The sequence below is a fragment of the Heloderma suspectum genome, chromosome 5 (assembly GCF_057233095.1).
Source record: "Heloderma suspectum isolate Gila_16-S chromosome 5, 16-S_ref, whole genome shotgun sequence".
Lineage (NCBI taxonomy): Eukaryota > Metazoa > Chordata > Lepidosauria > Squamata > Helodermatidae > Heloderma > Heloderma suspectum.
Window position 1 is genome coordinate 37,642,565 of NC_139462.1, and position 28,000 is coordinate 37,670,564.

General features: G+C 45.7%; 1 protein-coding gene across 1 annotated transcript; it reads left to right on the top strand.

Moving 5' to 3' along the window:
* Positions 1-1,345: 1,345 nt before the first annotated feature.
* On the top strand, positions 1,346-27,468 carry CYP2U1 (cytochrome P450 family 2 subfamily U member 1). The gene is made up of 5 exons (XM_084855822.1): positions 1,346-1,912; positions 12,801-13,436; positions 19,492-19,653; positions 23,952-24,119; positions 25,041-27,468. Exons 1-5 carry the CDS (start codon positions 1,450-1,452, stop codon positions 25,217-25,219), a joined length of 1,608 nt encoding a protein of 535 aa, XP_084711948.1. The 5' UTR covers positions 1,346-1,449; the 3' UTR covers positions 25,220-27,468.
* The last annotated feature ends 532 nt before the right edge of the window (positions 27,469-28,000 follow it).

The window sequence follows — 28,000 nt, forward strand, 5'->3', positions numbered from 1 at the left end:
TGCTAAAGCCTTTGATTGTGTGGATCACAACAAACTGTGGCAAATTCTTAAAAGAGATGGGAGTACCAGACCACCTTACCTGTCTCCTGAGAAACCTGTATGAGGGTCAAGAAGCAACAGTAAGAACCGGACATGGAACAACCAATTGGTTCAAAGTTGGGAAAGGAGTATGACAAGGCTGTATATTGTCACCCTGCTTATTTAATTTATATGCAGAGTACATCATGAGAAACTCTGGGTTGGATGAATCACAGGTCGGAATTAAGATTGCTGGGAGAATGATCAAAAACCTCAGATACGCAGACGATACCACCCTACTGGCAGAAAGCGAAGAGGATCTAAAGAGCCTCTTGTTGAGGGTGAAAGTGGAGAGTGCAAAAGCTGGTTTGAAACTCAACATTAAAAAAACGAAGATCATGGCATCTGGCCCCATCACTTCCTGGCATATAGAAGGGGAAGAAATGGAAGCAGTGACAGATTTTACTTTCTTGGGCTCCAAGATCACCGCAGACGGTGACTGTAGCCATGAAATTAAAAGACGCTTGCTCCTTGGGAGGAAAGCTATGGCAAACCTAGACAGCATAGTAAGAAGCAGAGACATCACCTTGCCGACAAAGGTTCGTATAATCAAAGCTATGGTTTTCCCAGTAGTAATGTATGGCTGCGAGAGCTGGACTATATGGAAGGCTGAGCGCCGAAGAATTGATGCTTTCGAACTGTGGTGCTGGAGAAGACTGTTACGAGTCCCCTGGACTGCAAGGAGGTCAAATCAGTCCATCCTAAAGGAAATCAACCCCGACTGCTCATTGGAAGGACAGATACTGAAGCTGAAGCTCCAATATTTTGGCCACCTAATGCGAAGAGAAAACTCTCTGGAAAAGACCCTGATGCTGGGAAAGACTGAAGGCAAAAGGAGAAGGGGACGGCAGAGGATGAGATGGCTAGATAGCATCACCGATGCAATGAATATGAACTTGAGCACGCTCCGGGAGAGAGCGGAGGACAGGAAGGCCTGGCGTGCTCTGGTCCATGGGGTCACGAAGAGTCGGACACGACTGAACGACTGAACAACAACCGCCCCATAGCCGGAGCTCTCCTTTTTTTGCCTACTAGGCCGCTGCAAGCCAGGGGCGCCGTCAGCGGCTGCTGTTTGCAGCCACCGCGCAACCTCGGACACGGGAAGGAAGCAGGCGAATGGGGGGTCTGTTGGATAAGGCCGGCCAAGTCTAAGGAAACCCCTTTCGCGCGTGACGTCACGCCTCGGGAGGCGTTTCCTCCCCGCCCCTGCGGGCAGCCAATCAAAGGAGGAGCGGTCGCTAGCGGGCGGGAGCGCGCTTCGATCAACACTCGCCTCGAGGAGGATGTGGCGGACGCAGCCGGCGATGCAGCGGGGCGGAGCGTGACTCGCGGCGCAGCGCAGGAGCCGCCGCCGCCGCCGCCGCCGACGGAATGGCGGTGGAGGAGCCGCCGCCGCCCTCAGCCTGGCCGCCGGCTCTGGGACGAGGCCCGATGAGCTCGGCGCTGCTGGCGGCCGCCGGGCTGCTGCTGCTGCTGGGGCTGTGGCAGCTGCTGGGCCGCCGCCGGGCGCAGCAGGGGCTGCCGCCGGGCCCCAAGCCGTGGCCGCTGGTGGGCAACTTCGCCTTCGCCCTGATGCCCAACCTGCTGGTGCACAAGCGGCTGATGGGCCAGGTGGCCAAGGGCGCGGTGGCCGCCTCCCGGCCCGTCCCGGCGCATCTGGTGCTCACCGGCCTGGCCAAGATGTACGGCAGCATCTTCAGCCTCTTCGTGGGCAGCCGCCCCATCATCGTGCTCAGCGACTTCGAGGCCGTGCGGGACGCCCTGGTCAGCCAGGCGGAGGTCTTCAGCGACCGGCCCAGCGTGCCCATCGTGGCCATCATCACCAAGAAGAAAGGTGCCCGGGGCGTTCTGGGGCGGCCCTCCCGCCGGATGCGCCGGGCCCTCGGTCGCCAAGCCACGCCGCAGCCTCTCCAGAAGGCCGCGCCGCGCCGGGCGCGCTGCTTCGGGATGCCTGGGACGAGGGAAGACCGGGGAGAGCCTTGCGCCGCCTGAAATACTTAACGCGTTTATGCTGGCAGGAGCGTTCCTGGACCATTCCGGCTGATGCCAGAATAAATGGGTTAGGCTTCAAGGTGCCACAAGACCCTGCTGTTGTTCCACGAACGATATTGTGATGATGGAGGCCGGGTGGGAGCTGAAATCCCCCGTTAACGGGGGACTTTCTGAGAATAAGGCAAACTGGTGGTACAGTGCAGAGTATTTCACATATAAGGGCTTGGCTGCAGTCTTCCCCATGCTTTCTAGGGGGTGTAAGCCCCATTGAACAGGGTCATACTTATTTGTATAGGTTTGTGCTGCACGGAACTTTACAATATCCCTGCAAAGTAGGCTAATATCACTGGGTGGGGAAGGGGGCACTGAGATGAGAATGGCTTGCCTAACACCCTGTAGTGAGTTTGTGGCTGAGGTGAGAGTTGAACATATCTTTTTTGGCCACAGTGCCAGGCCATCTCTGTAGGTAGCATCTCATTTTGTCTGCAAATTGAATGCATGAAGTAGAAAGCCCCATGCAAAATAAAGTTATGTGTAGCTGTGTCTCTTTGGTGCAACAGGAGGGTGTATGACTGCTGAACATGTTGTCTTGATGGACTTGAATTAGAAAGGCGGGGGGTGAGAGAGCGAGCCCTGACTCTATAGTGGAACTGTGATAATTCCTTGGTGTAGCAGTTTGGGGCTGCAGTATTGTGAAAGGGAGGAAGAGTCTATTTGACATGTGATGTACTTGAGATATTCAGCAAGATAAGGAACACTTTGCGATCTTATTGACAATTCTATTTTCATCCTAGCCATCAGTTGTTGGTGATACTTATGTAAGTAGGACCCTTTGGGAGGAACTGGATACTCTTCTAGAATTGATCAAAGTGTATCAGCCTGATTCCTGTAGTGAATCCATCGTCTTATATCTCTCTGTGTGTGCGTTACTGTGGCTTAACTTCCAAAGAGGAAGTTAAGCCACAGTCTAGAAATAGACATTCAGTTCTCTACCTACCTATGTGCAGATGTTGAATCTTCAATGATCTACAGATTTGCTCCCTTTCCTGCTTGCCATATTGAAGCCCTGTCAAACATGAAAAGCTTCCATAATCCTCTGGAGCTTGGGGAAGGGAGGGGAGGGTCCGTAGCTCAGTGGTAGAGCATCTGCTTTGCATGCAGGAGATCTCAGGTTCACTCCCTGGCTCCTCCAGGTAGAGCGAGGAAAGAAACCTGCCTGAAACCCTGAAGAGCCAGTGCCAGTCAATGGGCTGGCTCACACATCATGATAAGCCAACTCTGAGGTATGTGCTGGCCGCCATTTTGAATATGCATGTTGTGGCGGGGGCGCACTGCAGCTTTTTATGTCATGTGAGCCCAGGTGTCGTGGGTTGTTCTAAGGTTATCCAAGGGTTGTTTAACCCTCAAATAATCCATGATGCCTGGGTTCACACAACATGACAAGTTACAGCACCCCTGCCATGGCTTGCATACTCAAAATGTTGGCTGTCTCATGTCTTGGAGTCCCGCAGGTGAAATAACCTATGCTGGCTTACTGTGATGTATGAATTGGGTCAGTGTTGACGACAGTACTGGGCTAGATGGACCAGTGGTCTGACTAGTGGTTCCTACTGTTTGAAAGCTGTGTTGTGATTTGGAGGATCTGGAACACCTCCAAAGCTCAACATGACATCAAGAGACAAGAACCTGAGCCTTCTTCAAGTCAGGGTAGGGGGAAGGGTTGTGGGGACCATGAACTTGACTGGCTATCAAGGCCAATGCAAATTTGTTGACCCTTAGTGAAACAGTTGAAGGCTGCAATCTGATACACATCTACCTGGGAGTTAAGCCCCATTAATCCCAGTTGAGCTTGCTTCTGAGTAGACATGGAGAGGACTTCACTGTAAGATTTCTAACTTTTGATTCGTGGCATTGATGTCTTCAGCAGTTGTCCAGGAATCATGAAGACAGACCTAAATACCTCCCAGAGGGATAAACTCTTGGGAATTATGAGATTTCCAGTCCCAACACATCTGGACAGTGCCAGGTTGAAGAAGGCTGGTCTGGAGAAAAGAGTGACCCCTGAGTAGTTGGCTATCTCTTTTATTAGAGGAAGATTCTTTAATGATGGAGGCCAAATAATGCTGCTGCTGGCTGTATCTTTGTGTAAAAATTGGCACAGGCAGCCATTTCCAGCTTTGTCTTTGCTAGCCACACCTATGTGTGGAAAGGTGCAGACAGGTGTAGCCAATTTTATATGCAGATTGTATGTAGCCCTCAGGGTCCCATATAGCTACTGCAAAAGGAAACCGCATGTAAGTGTTGAAAACTGAGGTATAACATGACTATGAATAGGGATAATTTTGTTCTGAAATACTTTTATTTAAGGCTTATATGTGTTTTGTTCTTGTTCAGGTTTTTGGGTTTTTTTTAAGGTTATTCCGTCATGTGATGCTGTGTTTGTTTTAGCAACATCCTTGAAAGTTTAAAATAGCTGGAGAGAAGCACCAAATAACTGGGCAATCTCCCAGTTTGGCTAAATAATTACTTGGGCTTGTAAGAACTACTACACTGCATATCCTATGCAGTTTTTCAAGCTGCACAGTGCGACACTGGAAGTTTAGCACAGGAGTTGTCATTTTGGCAGTCTTGGATATTTTATCCCCCAAGTTTCTAGCTCTCATGGTTGGTAAAATAAAGTTTGACAACATGTAGTTGAAGTTTGCAAGTGGCTCAGAAATCAAGAGATTTTACTCCTCATCTGCTTCCTTGTTCTTCCTGTGTCATCCCTTTATTCCCTTGCCTGCCTCCATCCCTGCCATTTCTCTGAAAATTTTGCAAAACTCCAAGTTTACAAATTAACATTGTGCAACTTTTTTATACGCCAGAACTTAGTTCTTCCTGGCAAACGGTTGTAATTTTATGGGTCACAGTTGAATCTTGGTTGGGTAGTGACAGGAACAGCTGTTTTGCCTTTTCATGGAACGCAATACCATGCCTGTGGGACAGCATAGCAGCTTCCAGGGATTTATACATAGAGCAGCAACATTTATTTATTTAATTTATTTAATTCAGGCTGTTTCCCGTCTCCTAACTGAGCAGAAGAAGCTGCTCCAGCTGATCTAGGGGCTAAGCAAACAAGCTCTCAGAGAGCGATCAGAGCGAGCGAACAGGGAGCACAAACAGGAGTTTGGCAGGGGAGTTGCAGGGGAAGAGGAGACAAAGGTGAAGCAGTGAGTGGCCTGGAGTGAGCTCAAGGACTTCCCATTCTGAGTCGCTGTGTGCTCACAGTGTGCTCCTGAGAACTCCAATTGAATTGAAGGGGCATGGCCTGAGTACTCCCAGTAGCTGTTTGGATGGGAAGTTTCAGTCTGTTTCTTGTTTTCTAGCTGAGCAGAGGAAGCTGCTCCAGCTGATCTAGGGGCTATACAAGCAAGCAGGCTCCCAGAGAGTGAGCGATCAGAGCGAGTTATCAGGGAGTTTGGCAGGAGAGGTCCCTACCAATTTTTTTTTTAAAAATATTTTTCTTGTAACACACACTTCCATACCAGTGGGACACTGTTGTTGACCTCCAGTGAATAGAGGACAAAGCATAGGCTATCCCAATACAATCAGAACGCTAGAAACATAAAGAGAATAGAGACAATGGAAGGAAAAGACTCTCCAGTGACCTGCAAGGTCTGTGCAATGTTTGTTTTCTTGCCTGAGATCAGCATGGCCTACACGTGCAACAAGTGCAAGTTGATTACACTGTTGGAAGAAAAGGTAAGAGGACTGGAGTGGCGAGTGTCGACCCTCCAGGGAATAAGAGAAGACAAAGAGTTCTTAGACAGAACAGTAGAACTACAGCAGCAAAGTGAAGTACAGAAGCTAGAAGAGCAACAGCAAGCTGAGGCAGAAGAGGAAAATGCTGAGGTGAGGAAAAATGAAGTAGAAGATACTCCTTGGAAAAGAGTGGCAGTTAGGAGCAGAAGAACTAGAAGCCACTCTGCGCCAGTGGAAGCAGTGGAACTATGGAACCATTTTCAGGTACTTGAGAACGAGACTGGAGGACAGCCTGCAGAGGAAGAATTGCAGGGGACCCCGCATGAGAGCGAGCAAGAGGCTGAAGGTCAGTCAAGCAGAGGCAATGAAACCAAGGCCTACAACAACAAGAAGAGAAGAAGAGTAGTAGTGGGAGACTCCTTGCTGCATGGGATTGAAACCCAAGTATGTCGTGAAGACCCATGGACTTGCTAGGTATGCTGTCTCCCAGGAGGATGGATTAGAGACTTGACTGAAGGTTGCCTACACTAATAAGGCCCACTGACATGTATCCCTTCTCATCCATGTGGGAACAAATGATATGAATATGAGCCAACAATGTGATGTGGCTACAAAAAAGGCAAATGCTCTTTTGGGCTGAATTAATAGAAGTATAGCTTCCAAATCCTGTGAAGTACTATTTCCCCCCTACTTAGCACTGGTTAGGCCTCATCTGGAGTACTGCGTCCAGTTCTGGGCACCACACTTTAAGAAGGATGCAGACAAACTGGAGAGGGCTCAGAGGAGGGCAATGAAGATGATCAGGGGACTGGAAACAAAGCCCTATGAAGAGAGACTGAAAGAACTGGGCATGTTTAGCCTTAAGAAGAGAAGACTGGGGGGAGGTGTGATAGCACTCTTTAAGTACTGAAGGTTGTCACAGAGAGGTTGCCACAGAGAGGAAGGCCAGGATCTCTTCTTGATCATCCCAGAGTGCAGGACATGGAATAATGGGCTGAAGTTACAGGAAGCCAGATTCCAGCTGAACATCAGGAAAAACTTCCTGACTGTAAGAGCAATATGGCAATGGAACCAATTCCCTAGGGAGGTGGTGGGCTCTCCCACACTGGAGGCATTCAAGATGAGGCTGGACAGCCATTTATCAGGGATGCTTTGACTTGGATTCCTGCATTGAGCAGGGGGTTGGACTCGATGGTCTTATAGGCCCCTTCCAACCCTTGTTGTTGTATTATTCTATTGTTTTATTTCTATACCACCCAATAGCCAATGCTCTGTGGGTGGTTCACAAAAATTAGAGTAGCCATTACAGTCCTCAGTTGTTACTTATAAAATATATAAAGCTAATACAGGTGTAAAAATTAACAGAGAACTCATTCCTTCTGTCAGGGTACTGTTGACATGACATAAATTATGTGGAGGTATTTTGCTTTGAAATGAATGCAATTTGCTTCCACATAACTCTCTCTCTCTCTCTCTCTCTCTCTCTCTCTCTCTCTCTCTCACACACACACACACACACACACACACACACTCTCTCACACTATGTGGAAGCAATTTCCTCTTTTTTCAAAGCAACATACTTATACATTTGTATTAAAGGTAAAGGTAAAGGTGTCCCCAACCAGTCGTGTCCGACTCTAGGGTGCGGTGCTCATCCCCGTTTCTAAGCCGAAGAGCCAGCGCTGTCCGAAGACGCTTCCGTGGTCATGTGGCCGGCATGACTGAACACCAAGGTGCACGGAACGCTGTTACCTTTCCCGCCGAGGCGGTACCTATTTATGTACTTGCAATTTCTTGCTTTCGAACTGCTAGGTTGGCAGAAGCTGGGACTGAAGACAGGAGCTCACTCCGTCACGCAGCACTCGGGTCTCGAACTGCTGACCTGCCGACCTTCCAGTCTGCAGTTCAGCGTCTTAACCACTAAGCCACCGCAGTCCTATACATTTGTATTAGACAACCGCAAAATGTTACAAAATGTACAAACAATAAAACAAAAATTTAGTAGCAGTCCAAATTTCTGTCTAGATAACAGCACCTTTGCCGTAATTTCAAAACATCAAGAATTCCTCAGAACTTTTACACAGAACAGCAGTTCAACCATATTAGGCATAATAACTTACAATAATTATCATCAGTAAATATTTGACGCTAATATTCAATCACTGGTTTCCAAATTGCCCATTTTAAAAGTATTTGCTGAGAGTTGTAAGTCATTTTCTTGTCTAAACATGCATAGGATTGTGCCTTAACATAGTGTAGCCCCGTCTATCAATTATATCCATCTATTTTGCAACCAGTCTATTTTTGTTTGTTTGATTCTTATTGGATTGCCATCTGCATAATGTTGTTTAATTAAAGATCAGGATGGGAAAGTGGTACTGTCCTCTAGAACAGGGGTAGGCAACTTGGTGCCTCCCAGGTGTTTTGGATTATACTTCCCATAAGCTCCAGCCAGCATGGCCAATGGTCAGGATTTATGGGAGTTGTAGTTAGGGATGTCTGGATTTTGTGAAATCTATCCTTGTGTGTTTCATGGATTGTGCAGTGTCATTCATTCTGGCATCTGTTCACAGACAGATTCAATTTTTTTTCATGATGTGGAAAAATATGCAAATAATTCCGTAAGAGGGTTCACAACAATTCATGTACTTTACATTAGTATGTAATGTTTAGCGTATTGTCCCCCATTCCATTCAACTTTTCCCTGTGTATATTTTTCAGTCTCAGCAGAAAGTTGTTATTTTCCTACAAATAAATTTGTGTAAATTTTGGGAAAGTAAAAAAAAAAAGAGAGATCTGAAAGTCCATGGACCCCACATGGCCTGAGGAGGCCGGTCCGCAGCAGATTCCACAGGTCAGATTCTTGGAAATCTGAACTCATTTTAGTCTGTCTCGAATTTCTCCAGCATCCCTAGTTGTAGTCCAAAAGCTTGGGCTGGTGCCACATTCCTTACCTCTGCTCTAGGAGTTTCTCATCTGCCTTTTGAACACTTCTATCATCCATGTATCTTTATTCTTCTGTTACTTGCTAGTGATGCACAAGCAGTTCGCACAACCACTGTATGCAAGAGATGGGTTGGGTAGCATGGATATTGCCACTTAGATATTGGCTCTCTGGCCACTGAAGTATTTTGCAGCTCAAGCATGTTATGAATCTGTTTACCACCACTGTCTTATTATTGCTATGAATTGGTATTTTCTCTTCTATTTATTTATTTAAAGCATTTTTATATTGCCCTTCAATTCAAATTTTCCAGTGCACTCATTCACCCACCATATAACAGCAGCAGCTATCACTGAAACAATTTGCAACAGTCAAAGGCGGCACAAAAAGCAATCTCAGTAGAATAAAAAATACACCAGCCTTGGAAAATAAAGTCTTTGCTTCGTCCCTAAAAGTAGTTCATGTAAGTGTCAGGTGAGCCTGTCTAAGGAGAAAGTCCCAAAGATTCAGCCCCACAACCAAAATGGCCCTCTTCTCCCAATGCCGCCCCCTTATTTTGGATAGCAGGGGGCACTTAAAGGAGGGCTTCTGGTAAAGATGTTGGTGTACCCACAGCTGGGAGGTGATGTTCCCTCCAGCATCTAGGTTCCAAGCCATGTGTGGTTTTAAAGCAGGGGTGTTTCATCTCTTTCAGCCGAAGGGCCAAATTCCATTTTGGAGAAGCTCTTGGGGGTTCATTCCAGTGTTGGGTGTGGCCTAAGGTAGAAAGGGTGGGGCCAAACCACCAGCATAACAGCTTAAAGCTCTTACTGCCAGTAGCTAAGTTTTAGGGGAGGCCTCTCAAACTTTTAGAATGGAGAAAATCTACACCAAAGCCAGGAAACCACCAAAATATCAGTGTTTGGGGGAAAGGGGCTGGGGGAAGGGGGGAACTGTACAGGGCTGGATTTGACCTATGGGCCTGAGGTTCTGAACTGAAGTTTCAAGGTATGCACCAGCCCCTTAAATTGTGCTTGGAAACAGACCAGAAGCTCTTCTAACACCAGTGTGATGTGTTCCTAGCACCCAGTCATAGTTAGTAGCCTAGCACCTGTGTCTTGAACTAAATTCATTTTTTGGGTAGTCTTCAGAGGCAACTCTTCATAGAAAGCATTGCAGTAGTCTAACCTGGAGGTTACCAGGGCATGGATAGTTAAGAACATAAGATCCCTGCTGGATCAGACCAAGGGTCCATCTGGTCCAGCATTCTGTTCCCACAGTGGCCAACCAGCTGTCGACCAGGAGCCCACAAGCAGGACAAGAGTGCAGCAGCACCCTCCTGCCCATGTTCCCCAGCAACTGCTGTATATAGGCATACCACCTCTGGTACTGGAGGTAACACATAGCCATCAGGACTAGAAGCCTGATCGACTTCTCCGCCAGGAATTTGTCTGACCCCCTTTTAAAGCCATCCGAGTTGGTGGCCATCACTACATGTTGTGGTAGCGAATTCCATAGTATAGCTATGCGCTGTGTGCATATTTGTAGCCAGGCTATCTCTAAACAGGTGCACTAGCCCTAGCCTTCCATGAGTGTCTGCCTTGTGAAAGGAAGTGTCTTCTGGGATGGCTAGACTTCCTGGTCCAATGCCTTACAATTGCTGTTGCTCTAACCAAACTGACTTCTCATTTAAGGGAAGAAAAAAAGCCAACTTAATATCAGCAGTACTTTGCCCATTGCCACTGTATGAGTGATATAACATAATTATAGTTGAGATTATGAATCTATTTTGGAGCTTTTTAAACCTTTATTATGTTTGCTGATATGCCAGTATAGGAAATATTGGTATATTCTGTTTTTGCACATGTTTGAGGACCTTCTTGTCACACTCTTCAAGATATCAGTCAAAAACCCATTTATCTTGGGAGTAAGTCCCAATGATTTTAATGAAATCTATTTCCAGTGGTATGTTTAGGATTGCAGTCAGCCAGCCAGAAATGTTTTAACTGCAGCTCAGAGCATCTCTTGCTAAGGCAGTTGCCATTATAGCATTCTGGTAAGATGAATAGGATGGTGCTATCCTACTGTGCTGTGTGTGATTAATTGCCTCAGTCAGCTCAGCTGCTTACGGAAGGCCAGTGTGGTGACAGGGGCCCACAGATTGGGCAACCCGTATTTGGACCTCTGCTTGGCCTTGAAGGCTATTTGGTGGCCTTGGGCAAGTTGTCATGTTGGGCAACAGTACAACTGTTGCGAAGATACAGCGAGCAATTCTGTAACAGCAAATGTGCTTAAGCATGTTTTCAGAAAGACAGTGCCATGAAAACTTGTTATCATAGCTGTGTTAATTCCCCTTTGCAAGAGTGGAATTTGGTACTGAGTTCAGAACTTGCTATTCTGAGGACCACAGCATCCATTAAAAAAAATCCCTGAATACATAGTTCTTAAGTCTGTGAATGCATGAAGCTGCCTTGTACTGTATCAGACCTTTGGTCCATCTGATCTTGTATTGTCTACTCCCAATAGTAACAGCTCTCCAAGGTCGCAGCTAGAGGACTTTCTTTGCCCTGATACTGACTGGGTTCACACAACACAACAACCCACACTCAAGGTTGAATGTGGGTTGTCGTTGAACCATGGGTGGTGGTTGAAATGTGGATTGTTGTGTGAATGCAGCCACACTAACAAACGATGGTTTGCTAACCATGAACAACCAACAGTTTGCAACCCAACAACAAACTATGGGTTCTCTTCATGGGTTGTTCATGGTTAACAAACCATGGTTTGTTAGCATGGCTGGATTCACACAACACAAGAACCCATATTTCAACAACAACTCACAGTTCAATGACAACCCACGCTCCACCTGTACTCAACCTTGAGTGTGGGTTGTTGTGTTCTGTGAACCCAGCCGCTCTCTATGGCTGGAAATACTAAGAGTCAAACCTTCTGCATTCAGAGCATGTGTTCTAACAATGAACTATGGGTTCTACTTGAAGATAAGCTTAGGCTGCAATCTGGAAGGAAGCCCTAGCATATTCAGTGGGATTTACTTTAGAGTAAACATGCCTACCTTCCCCAACCTGGGGCCTTCTAGATGTGTTGGACTGTAATTCCTATAATTCCCATCCAGCATAGCCACATAGGATCACACTCTTAACCATAGGGGTGTACCTCAGTGGTAGAGCAGATGTTTTGCATGCAGAAGGTCCCAGGTTCAGTCCTCAGCATCTCCAGTTAAAAAAGGATCAGGTAGCAGGTAATGGAGAAGACTTGGTCAGAGATCAGTTGCCATTCAGTAGACAATACTGGGCTAGATGTCTGATACAGGATAAGGCAGCTCACGGGTTTTGTAAAATCTGTTCTGTCCGCATTTCGCATATTGTCAAGTGCCTTTTCATTCCACTATCTGCTTATTTTTTCCAATTTCCTGAATTTGCACAAATTCACATTTGCACAAATCACGCGTGTGAAAATGCACAAATCCCCCCAATACTCATTTTCATTTTATTTATTTATTTATTTCTGTACCGCCCAATAGCCGAAGCTCTCTCATTTTCATGCTTTAGCCTAAGGGGAAATGAGCATTTCCAGCTGCTGCTTTTAAAATATTTTACGTATTTTTCTATGACTAAATTTGCGTAAGATTCCGGTAAATAAAAACAACAACAACACAGTCTACAAGTCTGTATACAAGTCTGGGCAACTCAGGAAAAGCTGGTCCACTGCAGAATCTGGGTCAGATGCATAGACATCTGAACGCATTTGATTCCATTGCGGATTTCTCTGACATCCCTAGTTCCCAGTGCCTGGCAAAATCTCAGAGTGACTGCAAATGTGGCTGTGTTGTGGATTAAAGAAAGAGTGCAAGACATTTGCGCTTCCTGTTCACTCTGTAAAATCATCATGTCCAAAGTCAGTCTCCAAAGCTGAGATTCGGAGTGGGTGGTGGGTGGAGGCTCTATGCAGGATTTCCAGTGGTTAAAAGGTCAAATGATGACTCTTACTAAGAAAACAAGCAGCTTCATTTCTGATCAAAATGTTTTCCTTCCCTTTCATTCAGGTGTGGTGTTTGCACCTTACGGCCCAATATGGAGAAAACAGCGGAAGTTCTCCCATTCCACTCTCCGTCACTTCGGATTAGGGAAGCACAGCTTGGAACCAAAGATTATTGAAGAATTCCAGTACGTGAAAGGAGAGATACTGAAGCACGGAAAGGAGCCGTTCAACCCCTTCCCCATTATCGGCAATGCCATCTCCAATGTCATCTGCTCGATGGCCTTGGGCAGGCGCTTTGACTATGGCGACATGGGCTTTAAGGGCTTGCTCAGTCTCATGTCGCGGGGTCTGGAGATCAGTTTGAATGGCCGCATTCTTCTAGTCAACATCTGCCCTTGGCTGTACTACCTCCCTTTTGGACCGTTCCGAGAACTCCGGCAGATCGAGCTGGATATTACGGCTTTCCTGAAGAAAATCATTGCGCAGCACAGGGAAAGCCTGGATGCCCAGAATCCCCAGGACTTCATTGATATGTACCTCCTTCATGTAGACGAGGAGAAAAAGACCAACAGCGAGAGCAGCTTTGATGAAGACTACCTGTTCTTTATTATCGGGGACCTTTTTATTGCAGGCACAGACACGACGTCCAACACACTGCTCTGGAGCCTGCTTTACATGTCACTTCACCCGGAAGAACAAAGTAAATGGCATCCTTGTCCACGTCTCTCCCATGGCTAGTCTGTATTGGGATTTGTCGGGAGAAGCTTTTCACAGAGCTGGTGTCAGGGGACGGCATGGTTGGGTACTTGCCATGGCCCTTGCTTTAGCAGGGGGCACTGTCAACCCCTGGAGCCCACTGGCCCTGCTGCTGCTGCTGGTTCTTGCTGTCGCTTCCTGTTTATCTGTGCCCCTCAGAAAGTGAGCAGGAGCAAGGAGAAGGAACCGCAACCTCTCCTCTGAGCTGGTGTGCAGGTTGGGAGAGGGCAAACGAAGGGGCAGCGGCAAGGAGGAGGTAGTTCCATTCAGGGCAACTTGCCCAGGGGCCTTCCAAAACTCGGAGGCCGCACTAATTATCTTCATGTGCTTGTCTGCCATGGAACTCCTGTGTGTTGTAGAGAATTCTGGGGCATGTTCTAAGATGGAAACTCAGTGCATACAGGGCCCTGACCAGGCCTCTTGGGCCTTGCTGTTGCCTTGCATGAGCCAAGAGTGCACCATGGGACACATCAGGAACATAGGAAGCTGCCTCATACAGATCAGACCATTGGTCCATCTAGCCCAATATTGTCAACACTGACTGGCAGCAGCTCTCCAGGTTTTCAGGCAGGATTCTTTCCTAGTCCTACTTGGAGATGTTGGGGATTGAACCTGGGACCTTCTGCATGCAAAGCATGTGCTCTACAACTGAGCTATGGCCCCTCCCATTCAACACTCCTCCAGCGTGGCTGCACGTTGCAAGGAAATATTGGTAGCAGTGGGCAAGTTATCCTCTCTGCCAACTGAGAAATCCTCAATAAGCTTTTGAAGAACCATAGGGTTACCTAGAACCAGGAGTCTACAAACTCTGACTGGATTTAACCAGCCAAGCTTTGTTGTCCAGTGGATAGGATTACATGACCATGTCCCACTTGCACAATAGAGGAATTGCATTAGCTTTATCACATCCTAGCTCAGTTGTAGCACCTCAATCGAGGTGAGTCAGCCCCAGGCTACACATGCAGCACAATGAGGTGAGAGGGTGGATTGTACCACTTTCGAGTGCAGATGGGGGATGCCATTTTTGAATCTCCACCACATAAAAACCTACCATTTTGGAAAGGAAAGTTCTAGCCAGATCGGCTCCTTGCATGTGCTACTTTTCAACTTACTGGTGGTTACTTTTTGTTTGGTTCATTTTTTCTCTCTCTCTCTAATGCAGAACAGTCAAAAATTGTGATTTCCCCCCAACTGCAGTCTGAAGTGACACAGGTCGTACTGATACAGTCCTCTCGCCCCACAGATCTTCATCACTGGGTTGCTGCTTTTCCCTCTCCAGCTGTTCTGTGGAATTGAAGCATCTGAGGGAGCAATCCTATGGCCACTAGTCAGCAGTTAGACGGCCATAGGATATCTGGTTGCTTCAGGTTCAAGGGAACCGACCTCGGAGCCCACGCTCCAGGCAGCGTGGAATGGCCCCATACTACGCACTCAGAAGAGGAGTGCAGAGCAGCCAAAACAGGGTGTTCTGGGGCAGGGAAGGCAGAAATGCCGGTACGATACATCCTATGTGTCATTGGACAGCCTCCTCCCTCACTCCGCCTTCCCTGCCCCAGAACACCCTGTTTTGACAGAAATCAGCTGTCTAGACAGAAATCAGCTGTCTAGCCGCAAATGCAGAGCAGGAGAAGCACGATCCCCTCCGTGCTTCTCCTGCCCTGCATTGAATAGGTGGTCGCCTCCGAGTTTGGAGGCGGCCACCTATTCCCATAGGATTGCACCCTAAATATCCTTCTGTTCAGATCAAGGCAGAATGAAGTCTCCATTGATTTCAGGAGGAAGAAATAAAGATGCAGCAATTCTAATAACACCTGGTTGGGCAAAAGACTCCAAGTTGCTGTTTTCTTTGTGCAATTTGTTTTTTTCACCATGGTAGCCAATCTCTGGCTGCAAAGAAGCCTTTGGTACCCAGGAATCATGAGGGCTTTTAAGCCCCACCCCCCGCCCCTCGATCGATTTGTGCAGTTTAATTCAAATTGGCTTGGAAATTAGCAGAGCCATTTTCCATGGTTAGTGTTCCCCTTTCTTCTGGAGCTAGTGGTGGCTGACCAAGAAAGAGATCTTGGGGTTGTGTTGGACAGCTCGATGAAAATGTCAACCCAGTGTGCGGCTGCTGTAAAAAAGGCAAATTCCGTATTAGGCATAATCAGGAAAGGAATTGAAAATAAAACTGCCCAGAGCATATTTCCCTTATACAAATCTATGGTGTGACCACACTTGGAATACTGTGTACAGTTCTGGTCACTGTGCCTAAAAAGGGATATTGTAGAGTTGGGAAAAGTGCAGAAAAGAGCAACTAAAATGGTCAAGGGGCTGGAGCAACTCCCCTATGAGGAAAGATTATTGGATTCCTGCATTGAGCAAAGGGTTTGGACTCTATGGTCTTGTAGGCCCTTTCTAACTCTACTATTCTATGATTCTACGATTACAACATTTGGAACTGTTTAGCTTCTAAAAGAGGTGAATAAGGGGAGGCATGATAGAATATATAAAATTATGCATGGTGTGGAGAAAGAGTATAGGGTAACATTTTTCTCCATCTCTAATAACACAGGATGCTGGGGTCATCTCATGAAGCTGACTGGTGGGAGTTTCAGGACATTTAAAGGGAAGTACGTACATCTTTACACAGTGCAGGGTTAAACTATGAAATTTGCTACCACAAGATGTAGTGATGGCCACCAATTTGGAGGGCTTTAAAAGGGGATTGGACAAATTCCTGGAGGAGAAGCCTATTATGTCCTGTTTGTGGTTTCTGGTTGTGGGCAGCTGGTTGGCCATAGAATCATAGAATACTAGAATACTAGGGTTGGAAGGGGCCTACAAGGCCATCGAGTCCAACCCCCTGCTCAATGCAGGAATCCAAGTCAGAATCCAGGCCAGTGTGTGAACAGAATGCTGGACTAGATGGACCCTTGGTCTGATTCGTCATGACTCTTCTTACTTTCTTACGGAAAATGGCTTGTCTTATTTCCAAGCCAACCCAATGTGGACCATGGGTGGCTCACCCATCTAGTGCAAACAAGCTCCTATATTCGCTTGGAAGGTGTAATTTATATTTTGCAAGAAACAAGGCAAGCATCCAGGGGGATGTTGCTGACAGAATTAGTGCTTCTGTGTTTAATACATTTCTTCTCCTGTGCCACAACACTCTCAGTTCTCAAAAAGTCCAGATTTTGCATCTGGAACCAGTTGGGAAAGTTTTTAAGGGCATAATCCTATCCATGTTTAGACAGAAAAAGTCCTACAACTCCCAGCATTCCCCAGTCAGCATGCATAGGATTGCTGCCTTAGTAAATTAATTTTCATGAGTTAATCTAGCTACAGAACCTGACTTTTTTCGTTGCAGGATTTATTGTCTTATGAAGCAGAAATGTATACTCCCTAATCCTTAGTGTTAAAAAAAATAATATGGGTACACTGAATATTTTGACCTTTCTACATGAAGCATTTATTGTGTGCTCGTGATTCCTTAGTCATGGTTGTTCACGGGTTCTTTAGACAACATCATGATCCTCCAGTTTCGTTTCTGTTTTCTGAACGAGCACTTTCCTGGTTATTTTTAGAGTGGAGAAAATGGTATTATTTCTGAAAGCGAAAGAAAAGGCATTTTCCTACTTGTGTAATTGCGATATTCTGCTATAGCACAGCACCACCTAGAGGTTATGTAGCAGAAAAGCAGGAAGGGAAAAGCTCCTTGTGTGGAGCTGGGATATCAATGAAAGCAAAAGTAGATACAGTGATTAACAGCCTCATGTAGAAAAGCTCTTTAAATATATCCCAACTATTATTTCATTCTCTTTCCACCATAGCCTCTTTGTACTTTAAAGCAGTGGTGGGAAGAAGGTAGATCTCCAGGTGTCTTTACCTCCTATTAGCTCTTGCCAGCATGGTCAGTGGTCAGGAATGCTGGGAGGTGAAGTCCAAAACATCTGGGGATCTACCTTCTGCCCACCCCTGCTCTAAAGCACACACCTGTGATGTGCGTTGCAAAAGATTTGTTGATATGCTGTTAGTGTCAGGATTCTGTTAGGCCCCACTTCACTTCAATGCTCAAACGGACGAGAGGCTTCAGTCTACAGCTTCTAATCCATTACTTCACAGGGTCATACAAATGCAAATTCTCAAGAGACTCTCCATCTACAAGGAATGCCTTCAGGGGATCCAAATGGAATTTATGGGAGTTGCCTGCTGTTTGAAGAGGGAGGCAGTCTCGCTAGCCTAACTTAAGGGGGGGAGGTCCCTCTCTTGTCGTGAGGCCTCTAAGCGCAGCTTCTCATGCAACGCCAATCGGGTAGACGGTCTAAGTTCCATCCCTGCCTTCTCTCTCTTTGCTCTGCGCCTGTGCCTGGCATCTATTAGGTCAACCTACCAGAGAGGTTCACTGCCTCTCATGGGGTGGGGGGTGAGGAGGAACCCTCAAGCTCAGCCATCTGTCTGTAACCTGAGAAGCAGGCCAACTCATATCTGGACTAGCCTGGGAAAACACCTCCCCCATGTCTGATGGTTCTCCTTCAGAATCTGAACTGCTATCTCACTCCCTGCGCTCAGAAACACCCCCGACGGTTAGCAAAACGAAATAACTGTTGGCGATTTGAAATATTTCTTGGTTTGCCCATTGATGCGGTTATGAACTGTACTGGCCAGCCATGGTGCAGTCATGAACTGTGCTGGCCAACCATGGTGCAAAGAGGTTAATTATAGAGAGATTTCAAAATCAGAGAGAGGGAAGACCTACATCTCCTGTTGGACAAAATATGCTTGAAATAGGAAATGAAACCCGAAGATTCATTTTTCTATGCACCAAAAGATTGATGGCAGTGAATATACATCTGAGTGAGGGTTGCCAACTGTTCCTGGCAGAGTTGCTGTACTTTTAAGAGCTGTATGACTGATGGAAATACAACAATCCAATCACTGAAAAGCATGGAGTGAAAACAAAGAGAAAAACCACCTCAAAGCTACTGTCAAACACTCCTAGTTCTTGCACACAATGTAATGTTGAACTGAAACTTGCATTTCTGGAATAACTTGGAAAATGTTGAGAGGAGTTGAAGTGAGGTCAAATACAAAGCAAGAAGGAGATTTCAGTGCTTAGAGTATGTTGCTGCTAATCCCCTCCCCCACAATAGTAGTAGTAAATTATTTAAGACTGCAATCCCATGCATGTTTAGACAGAAAAAGTCCTACAACTCGCAGCGTTCCTGAGCCAGCCGTGCTGACTGCGGAATGCTGGGAGTTGTAGGACCTTTCTCTGTCTAAACATGCATGGGATTGTGCTGTTACTTCCTTGCAGAAAAGAGTCAACTACATCTTCAGCGCATGTTAGATGGCTGGCGTCATCAATATTGATAATGATGAGGTTAGTTTCCATGTTAGGACCTCGTCATTCCAGGAGGGGTCAAAGCTTTCCCAAAACTAGTAAAAAATACCCCTGACCACAAGAACATTGTATCTTTACAACAGTAAAGCAAGCAATTCTAATTGTATTTAATTAGAAGAGAGTCCCATTCATTTTCATGCAACTTGCTTTCAAAGAAGTGTTTTTAAGATCGCAGCCTCAAAGTTTGGATTTTAGCCACTGGAGGGCAGTGTTCCACATTTGATTGGTTAAGGGAGATGCCTGTGAGCTCAATCTTTCTTTGCTCTCACCCCTAAGATACATATAATGTCAGCATGGAAACACAATTTTAATGTAATTAAATTTGTATAAAGCCATTTTTCTTTTCAAAAGCAGCTTTCCTTCTAGCTTAAAAAAGGCTGATATGAATTTAATTTGCAGGTTTCATGGCAGACAAAGACAAATTCAATAAGAAGGGAGACAAAAAACACCTAATCTGGCATGACATACCAAGCCTCTCTCCCTGGGCCTGTAGCATGAATGAGTCCGTATTCCCCATATCCATTATTCTAATTCACTGGTGATGGCTGCAGATGAGTCTGTCCCCCCACCCCATCTCTCCTCCAATGCTCATCTTACTCTCTCTTGTTTGGCATAGAAAAGGTTCAGGAAGAAATCGAATTGGTGATTGGATGCGATCGGCCTCCTTCCCTTGCTGACAAGGCACGGATGCCCTTCACAGAAGCAACAATCATGGAAGTTCAAAGGATGACGGTGGTTGTGCCTCTTTCTATTCCTCGAATGGCCTCAGAGACGACGGGTAAGACTTGTGGTGGGTTGCCAGTGACGAATGCAGCTCTTTCCTTTTAGTACGAGGTCATTTAGCTGGGAGCTGATTCGCATGTGGGAGAAAGACGAGGAGAGCTGACCATTGAACAACATCCACTTCTGCTTATCATGCTTCTGCTTTAACTTGAGAATGTGGATAGGGAGACGTTTTTCTCCCTCTCTCAAAATCCTAGAACCCAGGGTCATCCTATGAAGCTCTTTGGCAGGAGATTCAGGACACATAAAAGGAAGGACTTTTTCACATAGTGCTATGGACTATGGAATTCGCTACCACAGGATATAGTGATGGCCACCAATTTGGATGGCTTTACAAGGGGGTTGGACAAATTCCTGGAGGAGAAGGCTATCAATGGCTACTAGTCCTGATGGCTGTGTGCTATCTCCAGTACCAGAGGCAGTGAGCCTATGTACACCACTTGCTGGGGAACATGGGTGGGACAATGCTGTTGCACTCAAAGAATCAGAATAGTAGGGTTGGAAGGGGCCTACAAGGCCATCGAGTCCAACCCACAAGCACTCATGTCCTGCTTGTGGGTTCCTGGTTGACAGCTGGTTGGCCACTGTGTGATCAGAATGCTGGACTAGTTGGGCCCTTGGTCTGATCCAGCAGGGCTCTTCTTATGTTCACTTCACTCATTTTTTGTGAGGTCTGAAATCTTCAGATGAACTTGGGGCTTGCATGCTTCATTGCCGGTGAGATATGTGAGTCCTCCTTCATACGTTTATAGCAGAAGCTGTTCATCAGGGGTGCAGAACCTCAGATCTGGCCCTCTCAGGGTGTTGATCTGGCCCTCGGGGGTCCCCCAGAAGACCCTGCCCCCTTCCCCTGGCCCCAGCCCCTTTCCCCCCACCATCCATCGTTTGGTGGTTTCCTGGCTTTTTGTTAATCCCCACCCCTCATTCTAAATGGTTGAAATGTGTCTCCTAAGGCTTAGTTAGTGGCAGTCAGAGCTTTAAGCTAAAATATGCCGGTACATTTGGTGTTTTTAGCCCCACTCCTTTTGCCTTTGGCTCCACCCACCACTGGAATGCGGCCCCCGAGAGCTTCTACAAAATAGAATTTGGCCCTTGCACTGAAAGAGGTTCCACATCCCTGCTGTACATGATGTTGGATCACATACATGCATTTACTTTTACCCTTCTCTCAACCTGTGATTCAGCTCCAAATAAAAGTGAAAGACTTAAATGGCATTTTATTTTATTTTTGGAGATTACGCTTGCATCCTGTAACCTACGAATCCCATCCCCCACCCCCGTCACACACAAAATGGATGGACTGTGGATCACAATCTGAGACAGCATTCAGATTGCAGGACTGAACATTGCATATGAGCAGGCAACTGAGGAGGCCAGTAGAATGCATTTGTGAGAAGCTTGTCAGGCATGTCTTTGAAAAAGGGGGCAAGCACCGTAAGGAGGATTCTGTAATCCTCTCCACCTGGACACTTCAGTTAACGAGTGTGACCCTAATTCACACATTTTTGCTTCTCCCACTTTAGTGTCACCACACACCCCTCTGAGATAGGGAGAAGACAGTATCTGGCTTACTCTGTGCCATGTCTGCTGCCATCAGAGAGGGGGATGAGAGACAGGGCCTTCTTAGCAGTGGCTCCCAAGCTCTGGAACTCCCTATTCAGGGAGGCTAAGTGAAGCCCCCTTTTTTTGTCCTGCCAGCAGGCCTTTGACACATAAGTGTGTCTGTTGTTAAAGGGGTTTTTAATTGATTGGTGCTGTTCTTTTATTGTTTTTAAGTGAGTTTTTATTTGTTTTTATTTTATGTTTTTATTAAGATTTTTATTTTAATTTGTATTTTATTGTTAGCCACATTCAACTTTATTCTTTGGTGGAAAGGCAGGATATTTAATGATGTTGATGATGTCGTTTAGACTCGGATGCAATCCCATAATACCCCTGATAGCAAGGCTGGGGTAATATGTGTGCAATGAACTATGGGATATCTGCTCTTGGAATGTGACCTGATGTCCAACTTCATGTGTGCACCTGAGGACCAGAAAAACTGGAGCTCTCCCACGCTGCTGTTCTGTAGCAAAGAAAGTCAAGGATGTGGCACTTCTTCAGGCCCAACAGGCATTAAATGTGCTGACTAGAGCAGTAGTTGGAGGAAATGTAGGCTTTTATTTATTTTATTTATTTATTAAATTGATTAATCGCCCATCTGGCTGGTCACCCAGGCACTCGGGGCGATGTACAACATATAATAAAACAGTTTAAAACAATAAAATTCTACAATAAAAACGTTTTCTAAAATACCCTAACCCACCCCAAATGCCTGCCTGAACAACCATGTTTTTAATGCACGGTGGAAGCTCATTAAAGAGGGGGCATGGCGGAGTTCCCTAGGGAGGGAGTCTAATCTTAGCCTCTGGCAGGCCACCTCACTGGCCTCTGCTAAGCTCTGGAATTCTTTGGAACTCCCTGCCCCGGAGGTCAGGCAGGCAGCCACACTGCGTTAATTTCCACTGCCTCCTGAAAAGAGCACTGTTCCAGGGGGCATTCCTTAATTGACCCGTTATGGTTTTTATTGGCATTGTGTTTTTCAATAGGTATAATTTTAATGTGGTGTTCTTAATTTCTTTATTCTTTTACTGTTTTATTCCTTGTGTTCACCGCTTCGAAATCTGTTCTAGATATGGAGTGGTATATAAATGTCGCAAATAAATAAGCACAGAGGTGCTCATGCATGAAATGAAAAGAAAAACATTATTTTACAGTTGACGTCGATATCTAGATGTCACGGGTATCATTGGGGGGGAAAGCCAAAGCCCAGTGTGGGTGCTAGAGCACCTGCTTTGCATGCAGAAGGTTCCAGATTCAATCCCTGGCATCTCCAGGAAGGGCTGGAAAAACCCCTGCATGTGAAACCCTCGCGAGCGGCTGCCAATCAACCCCAGGGGGGTTGAACCTCTTCCAGCCTGAACACCAAATTCTACTTCAGAGAAGCTCGCGGGGAGAAGCTGTCAGGGGGGTGGGGGTGGGGTGGGGTGGGACGAAAGGCAAAAGAGGCTGTTACTGCCACTAACTAAGCCTTAGGAGAGGCAGTTCAACCTTGCATTTGGCCCCGCCCCCTTCGGCCCTGCGCACCACTGGAATGTGGCCCCTGAGAGCTTTTTCGAAACAGAATTTGGGCCCTGGGCTGAAAGAGTTCACCCAGTTTCAAGGGAAACATAGGAAGCTTTCTTTTATAGAGTGAGATCATTGGTCCATCAGGCTTAGTCTTCTCTGCACTGGTTGGCAGTGGCTTTCCAGGGTCTGAGGCAGGAGTCTTGGGAGTTTTACAAGCAAATTGCCCATTATCTGTTCTTTTCCTGCTTCAAAGAGTAATCGCCGAAATCGAATGAGAATGAAGAACGGACTGCGATCAGACTCAAGCACTTGGACTTTTAGGCATCTCTCGGCTTCTTATGATTTTGTAGATATGTTAATAAGTTACTTTTGCAAGAAGTCATGTTCTGAGCTGCAGTGGAATGTAGCTTAGACTTTGCAGCGTTGTTTCATGTGGCTTGCACCACTTCTGAAGTGGATGGCCTCCTTTAGCTGTTGACAAACTTGAAATAAGAAACCTGTGTTTACAAAGTATTGTGATCTATCCAGTGCCAAAAAGGCTGTGTCAGTATGCTTTCCTTCTTCTGTACCCTTGTGTGAGTACTTTACCTGTCTCCCTTCCTAATAAAAGCTTCAACAAATTTAAAACACAATTGAGAAGCCCTCAATCAACCAAGCCCCCTGCCCCACACAAACATGTGATGTAGACAACAACAAAAAAAATCAACCCACCCAGTGTAGGCTGGTGGCGCTGATGTCAGTGTGGTGGTAGATCCACTCCGGGTTTCAGTCAGAACCTTAAAGGAGCTATCCAAGGTGCTTCTGCAGAACTCCTTTAGAGTTTTGACTGGTTCTGACTGAAACCTGGAGCAGATTCACCACCCCAGCATCGGATCCACCATCCTCCTCTGAACCCACCTGAACTTGAGCACTTTTCTGTCCCCGTGATGTCAGTGGATGAGGGTTAAACAGGGTTTCAACTGCCGCTGTTTTCATGTTTTTAGTTTTGGACTGTGATTTTATTGATTTTTTTTAATGATCTGTGTGTTCTGATGCAAGCTGCCATGGGCGGATTTTGCCTTGAAAGGTGGCACATCAATCTTTGAAATAAATAAATAAATAAATAATATACGTGGGCAAAATATTTTCATAAGTATAATACCATTTATTAATGTTGTTAACTCTCTTCCCTTTTTCTCTTTTAAGTGCTCCAGGGATACACAATTCCAAAAGGCAGTGTAATCATTCCTAATTTGTGGGCCGTACACAGAGATCCTAATGTATGGGAGAGACCAGATGATTTCTACCCAGCAAGGTTTTTGGATGAAAATGGCGAGCTCCTCAAAAAAGACACATTTATTCCTTTTGGAATTGGTAATTTAACCCTATGTGGGGTGTATATTATGAGGACAAGCATATAGTCTTGATTGAAATAGGAGGGGCTTTTCTACATGAGGCATTTATCATGCACTTATCATTCCCTACTCAGGTTTACAGGTTCTTTAGATGACATCATGACCCTCCAGTTTCACTTCTGTTTTAAGCAGCATTTTTGGCAATTTTTTTTGAGCAGGTAAAATGCAGCATTTAATTGTGAAAGCAAAAGAAAGCACAATTTCCTCTTGTGTATTTGCACTCTTCCGCTATACCACAGTTCCACCTAGAGGTGATATAGCAGAAATGCAGGAAAGGAAACATTCCTCATGTAGTGCTCAGATCTCAATTCTGCGATGACAGTAGATACAGCAGATTAACAGCCTCGTGTAGAAAAGCTCGAGATCTTTAAAACCACGTGTGTTACATGGTGTAAGTTTGGAGGCCAAAAGGGCCAGGACAAATGTTGCTTATTTCTGTCTTGCCTTTTGTAGTCTATTTACAGCCTTCCCCAACCTGGCACTCTCCAGATGTGTTGGACTGTAACTCCCATCATTCCCAAATAACCCGTTAGCTTTAATTGATCACTGTTTGGCGATATAAATTGCAGGGGCATTGGTGGGGGTGGTTGAACCAGATCAGGTCACAGGGGGGCGGAAGAGTTAAAGACCATCTACCCCCAGGTTAAGGTCCTGATCTGAATCAGGACCCCTGCACTTACTCTAGAGTTAAAAAAGGAACCTGTACTTTGGGTCTTTCAAGTAAAATATGCCTTGGGTCTTCAGCTTGGTTTTGGTAGGACCCTTTATGAACTCAATATCATTTCTTTAAAAACTGGATTCCAAGGCAGAATATTAGTATTTATTTAAATTGTGAAGCTTCTCTTTCATCTCTGTCTAACCTCTTTGCTTTCTTTCTCAGGAAAACGGGTGTGCATGGGAGAGCAGCTGGCCAAGATGGAGCTGTTCCTGATGTTCGTGAGCCTTCTGCAAAGTTTTACCTTTCAGTATCCTGAAGACTCAGCGAAGCCGTCAATGGAGGGAAGATTTGGCCTGACTTTAGCTCCATTTCCATTCAACATAATTGCCTTAAAGAGATGAAGGAATCTCGGACAAGAATGCTGCATGACGTTTGCATTACTGTAATGAAATTCAGGGCTATATATATTCAAATGCACTCTACTAACAAAATCACCAGCCCTGAGCAGGGATGGGGAAACCTGCCCCACACAGGGTACCCAAAGCTCATAAAGCACTTCCCCCTTAGCCCGGGGACTCTTCCATTAGATGCGCTGAAACTCTTGACGTAGGAAGCAAAACAGAGCTTTTACTCCTCGGAGCTGCAGAACAATGAGTGGCAATTGCGGTGCAGAAACTTAACAGAGCTGTCAGGCGTCGAGCGACATTTTATATTAGAAACAAAGAAGGGGGAATTTGAAAATTAATTTATACAAGATGACGGTAGATGAAAAACAACAGAATAAAAAGCAGTGGTGTATTTGGATATCTCTTTTGTACAAGAATCCTGGTATCCTTTTGAAAGAACGCCTAGAGGGCGCATAGAGAAATATCTTAGAAACATGATTCTCTGTGGTTCTCCCTCCTCCTGGGTGAGTCCAACCTCCACCCGCCTTCACTGTGAAAAGAGCAGTCTTGCACACCACTGATTCAAGTGCTGATTCAGTCCTCAGGCTTGGCTTGCCCCCATGCTTTAGGCAGGCTGACTGCCTTTTTTTTTTTTTTTAAAGAGATAATAATTAAGCATTGCATGCACATTTGTTCAATTAAATTTACATTTCATCCCGCTCAGTCAATTTTTTAAAATGTGGAAAACCAGCTCCAGGGGAGATGGGTTAGCAATGACACTGGCTTAAGACAATCAGCACTGTGCATAGCTGGTTTCTGCTTCAGCCATGCAGAACCTGTTTCTCCTGAGCCTTGATCTGGGTGAGAAGATCAAAATGTGGTGAGTGTACTTCCATGGCTCAAATTATATACATCTGTATATGCTCTGGGATTTGTCTCACGGTAGCTCTATCATTGCTAAAACTGGATACCTTGGGGAGTCGCGAACTCTTATTTTCTGTTATTAGTTCTTAGGGCTTGCCTATATTCTGAGTTCACTGCAGATCAGTGCTGAACCGAAGTTGATTTAGCTAGCAACTGACCTGCAGCATCTGTACTAAAAAATATTTGAGGATCACTGTAGGGGCATAAGAAGCTGTGTTTACAGGTTCAAATTATACGGCTTCAAGCAATTTGGCAAACCTTTTCACTCTTAGCTGTGCATGATACAAAATGTACAGGAAGACAAAATCATTTCTAACCCCCCATACTTGCTCATGTTGCTGTATGTGGGAGGAACCCTTATCCTAGCGGCATCCCTTGCCTTTCCTCCTCTGGCCCTCATGAGAATAAGGAAGGTGCAAATGATAGATGCATGTATTCATTTGTGTTAGTCAGCAGCATTCATTGGTGGTTTTTTGTTAGCATATTTGCAGCACGAATTTAGGCAGTTGCATATTGTTTCATTGTGGTGGCCGTGTGCATCTGAAAGATGAGAAACTTTAATACTGGCCATCTAGAAAGATGGTCACAAGTCACAGTTGCTCCTGTACACATACCATGCACACGTACGTAGGGACGGGAAAACATACAGCCAATGCCTTGGGCTTGTTTTTTTGGCAGGGGAGAACCCACTTCGATGTAAATGCAGAGTTCATTTCTAATTCATTGAGGTGAAAGGAAGCAGTGACATGACCCGAAAGTGGTACAAGTCTCCGAATAAACGATATTCAGGTTTGACCTCTGCATGTATGTGCAGGTAAGATTGCAGGGTGGGCATGCCTTTAAGGTAGGCAGGTGACTTGGACAAGATTCTTGAAGATTCTTAATCTTCAGTGGAAAAGTGGTAACTGCACTCCTCACTTTCAGTTTAGAACAGCCAGATTTAAGGGGCAAAACTGCATTGTGAAGCTGGCAGTTGAAATTATTTATTGTATGGCATGTCAGCCCTCCTGTAATAAGGCAGCCTTTTAATGATGCACTTTATATTTTAATCAGGATCCAAAGATCTGTATGTTATAGTGGGCGGTAAGGGCCTCACTAATGATTATGTATATGTAGGTTGCCTACATCTTGCTAATGTTTACCATGCCTGCTTTTTCTTTTCTTTTCAAAATGAATGACTTGTTTAGAATTTTAGTAGGGAAGATTGTTAATACTGTTAGAAACTAGCTTTTGAGATGGTTGTTGATTCTTTAAAAGGTGCCTCTATTTCTACGGACAGCTTGAGATCTCTTTCTCAGTGTGAATCTCTTTGTCTAAGTAAACCGTTTTATTTTAAAAGCATTACTGTCTGGAAGCCAATGTTGTTTTAAAACTAATTCTACTGCGGGTATATATCTTAACTGAATTTACAGTATCGGGGGCTGCCCTCCTCCTATGCCTTGTCAGCATGAGCCGAAAGGGCAGAAGTCAGGAGGAAGCAGGGCTTCCTGGCGGGTTTTCTAAGGGCTCCTGAGCTTGTGTAAATGTTTCCTGGGGACGGCGGCATGATTGGGGGCTGAGAGGATGTCGGATCCATCGAATCTACAGCCTTTCCCTACACACCCATTGGGACACTCAAACACATGGTTTTCCCTGTTTCAGCAGTCAGAGTCCTCACCTGAGGAGGGATCAGCTGCAGAGGCTTCCATTGTGAGAGGTTGGAGTCAGGAGGAAGACTTTGAGGTCGGAAAACCCCCCCGAGGGCAGAGTGCTAAGACCATGGAGGGCTTTTCCTGCCCAACCCCATGGCTCTTGGAATGCTTCTCTAGGGACCATAGGATAGCTTTCTTAGGATACTATTTCATCTACTGTAGGCATCCTTCTTCCGCACCC

Excerpts from the sequence above, each read along its gene's own strand:
- CYP2U1 (XM_084855822.1), top strand. The coding sequence starts at position 1,450 with ATGGCGGTGGAGGAGCCGCCGCCGCCCTCAGCCTGGCCGCCGGCTCTG. Across the intron at positions 1,913-12,800 it reads CATCATCACCAAGAAGAAAG|GTGTGGTGTTTGCACCTTAC; the intron begins GTGCCCGGGGCG and ends CCTTTCATTCAG. Across the intron at positions 19,654-23,951 it reads AATGGCCTCAGAGACGACGG|TGCTCCAGGGATACACAATT; the intron begins GTAAGACTTGTG and ends TTCTCTTTTAAG.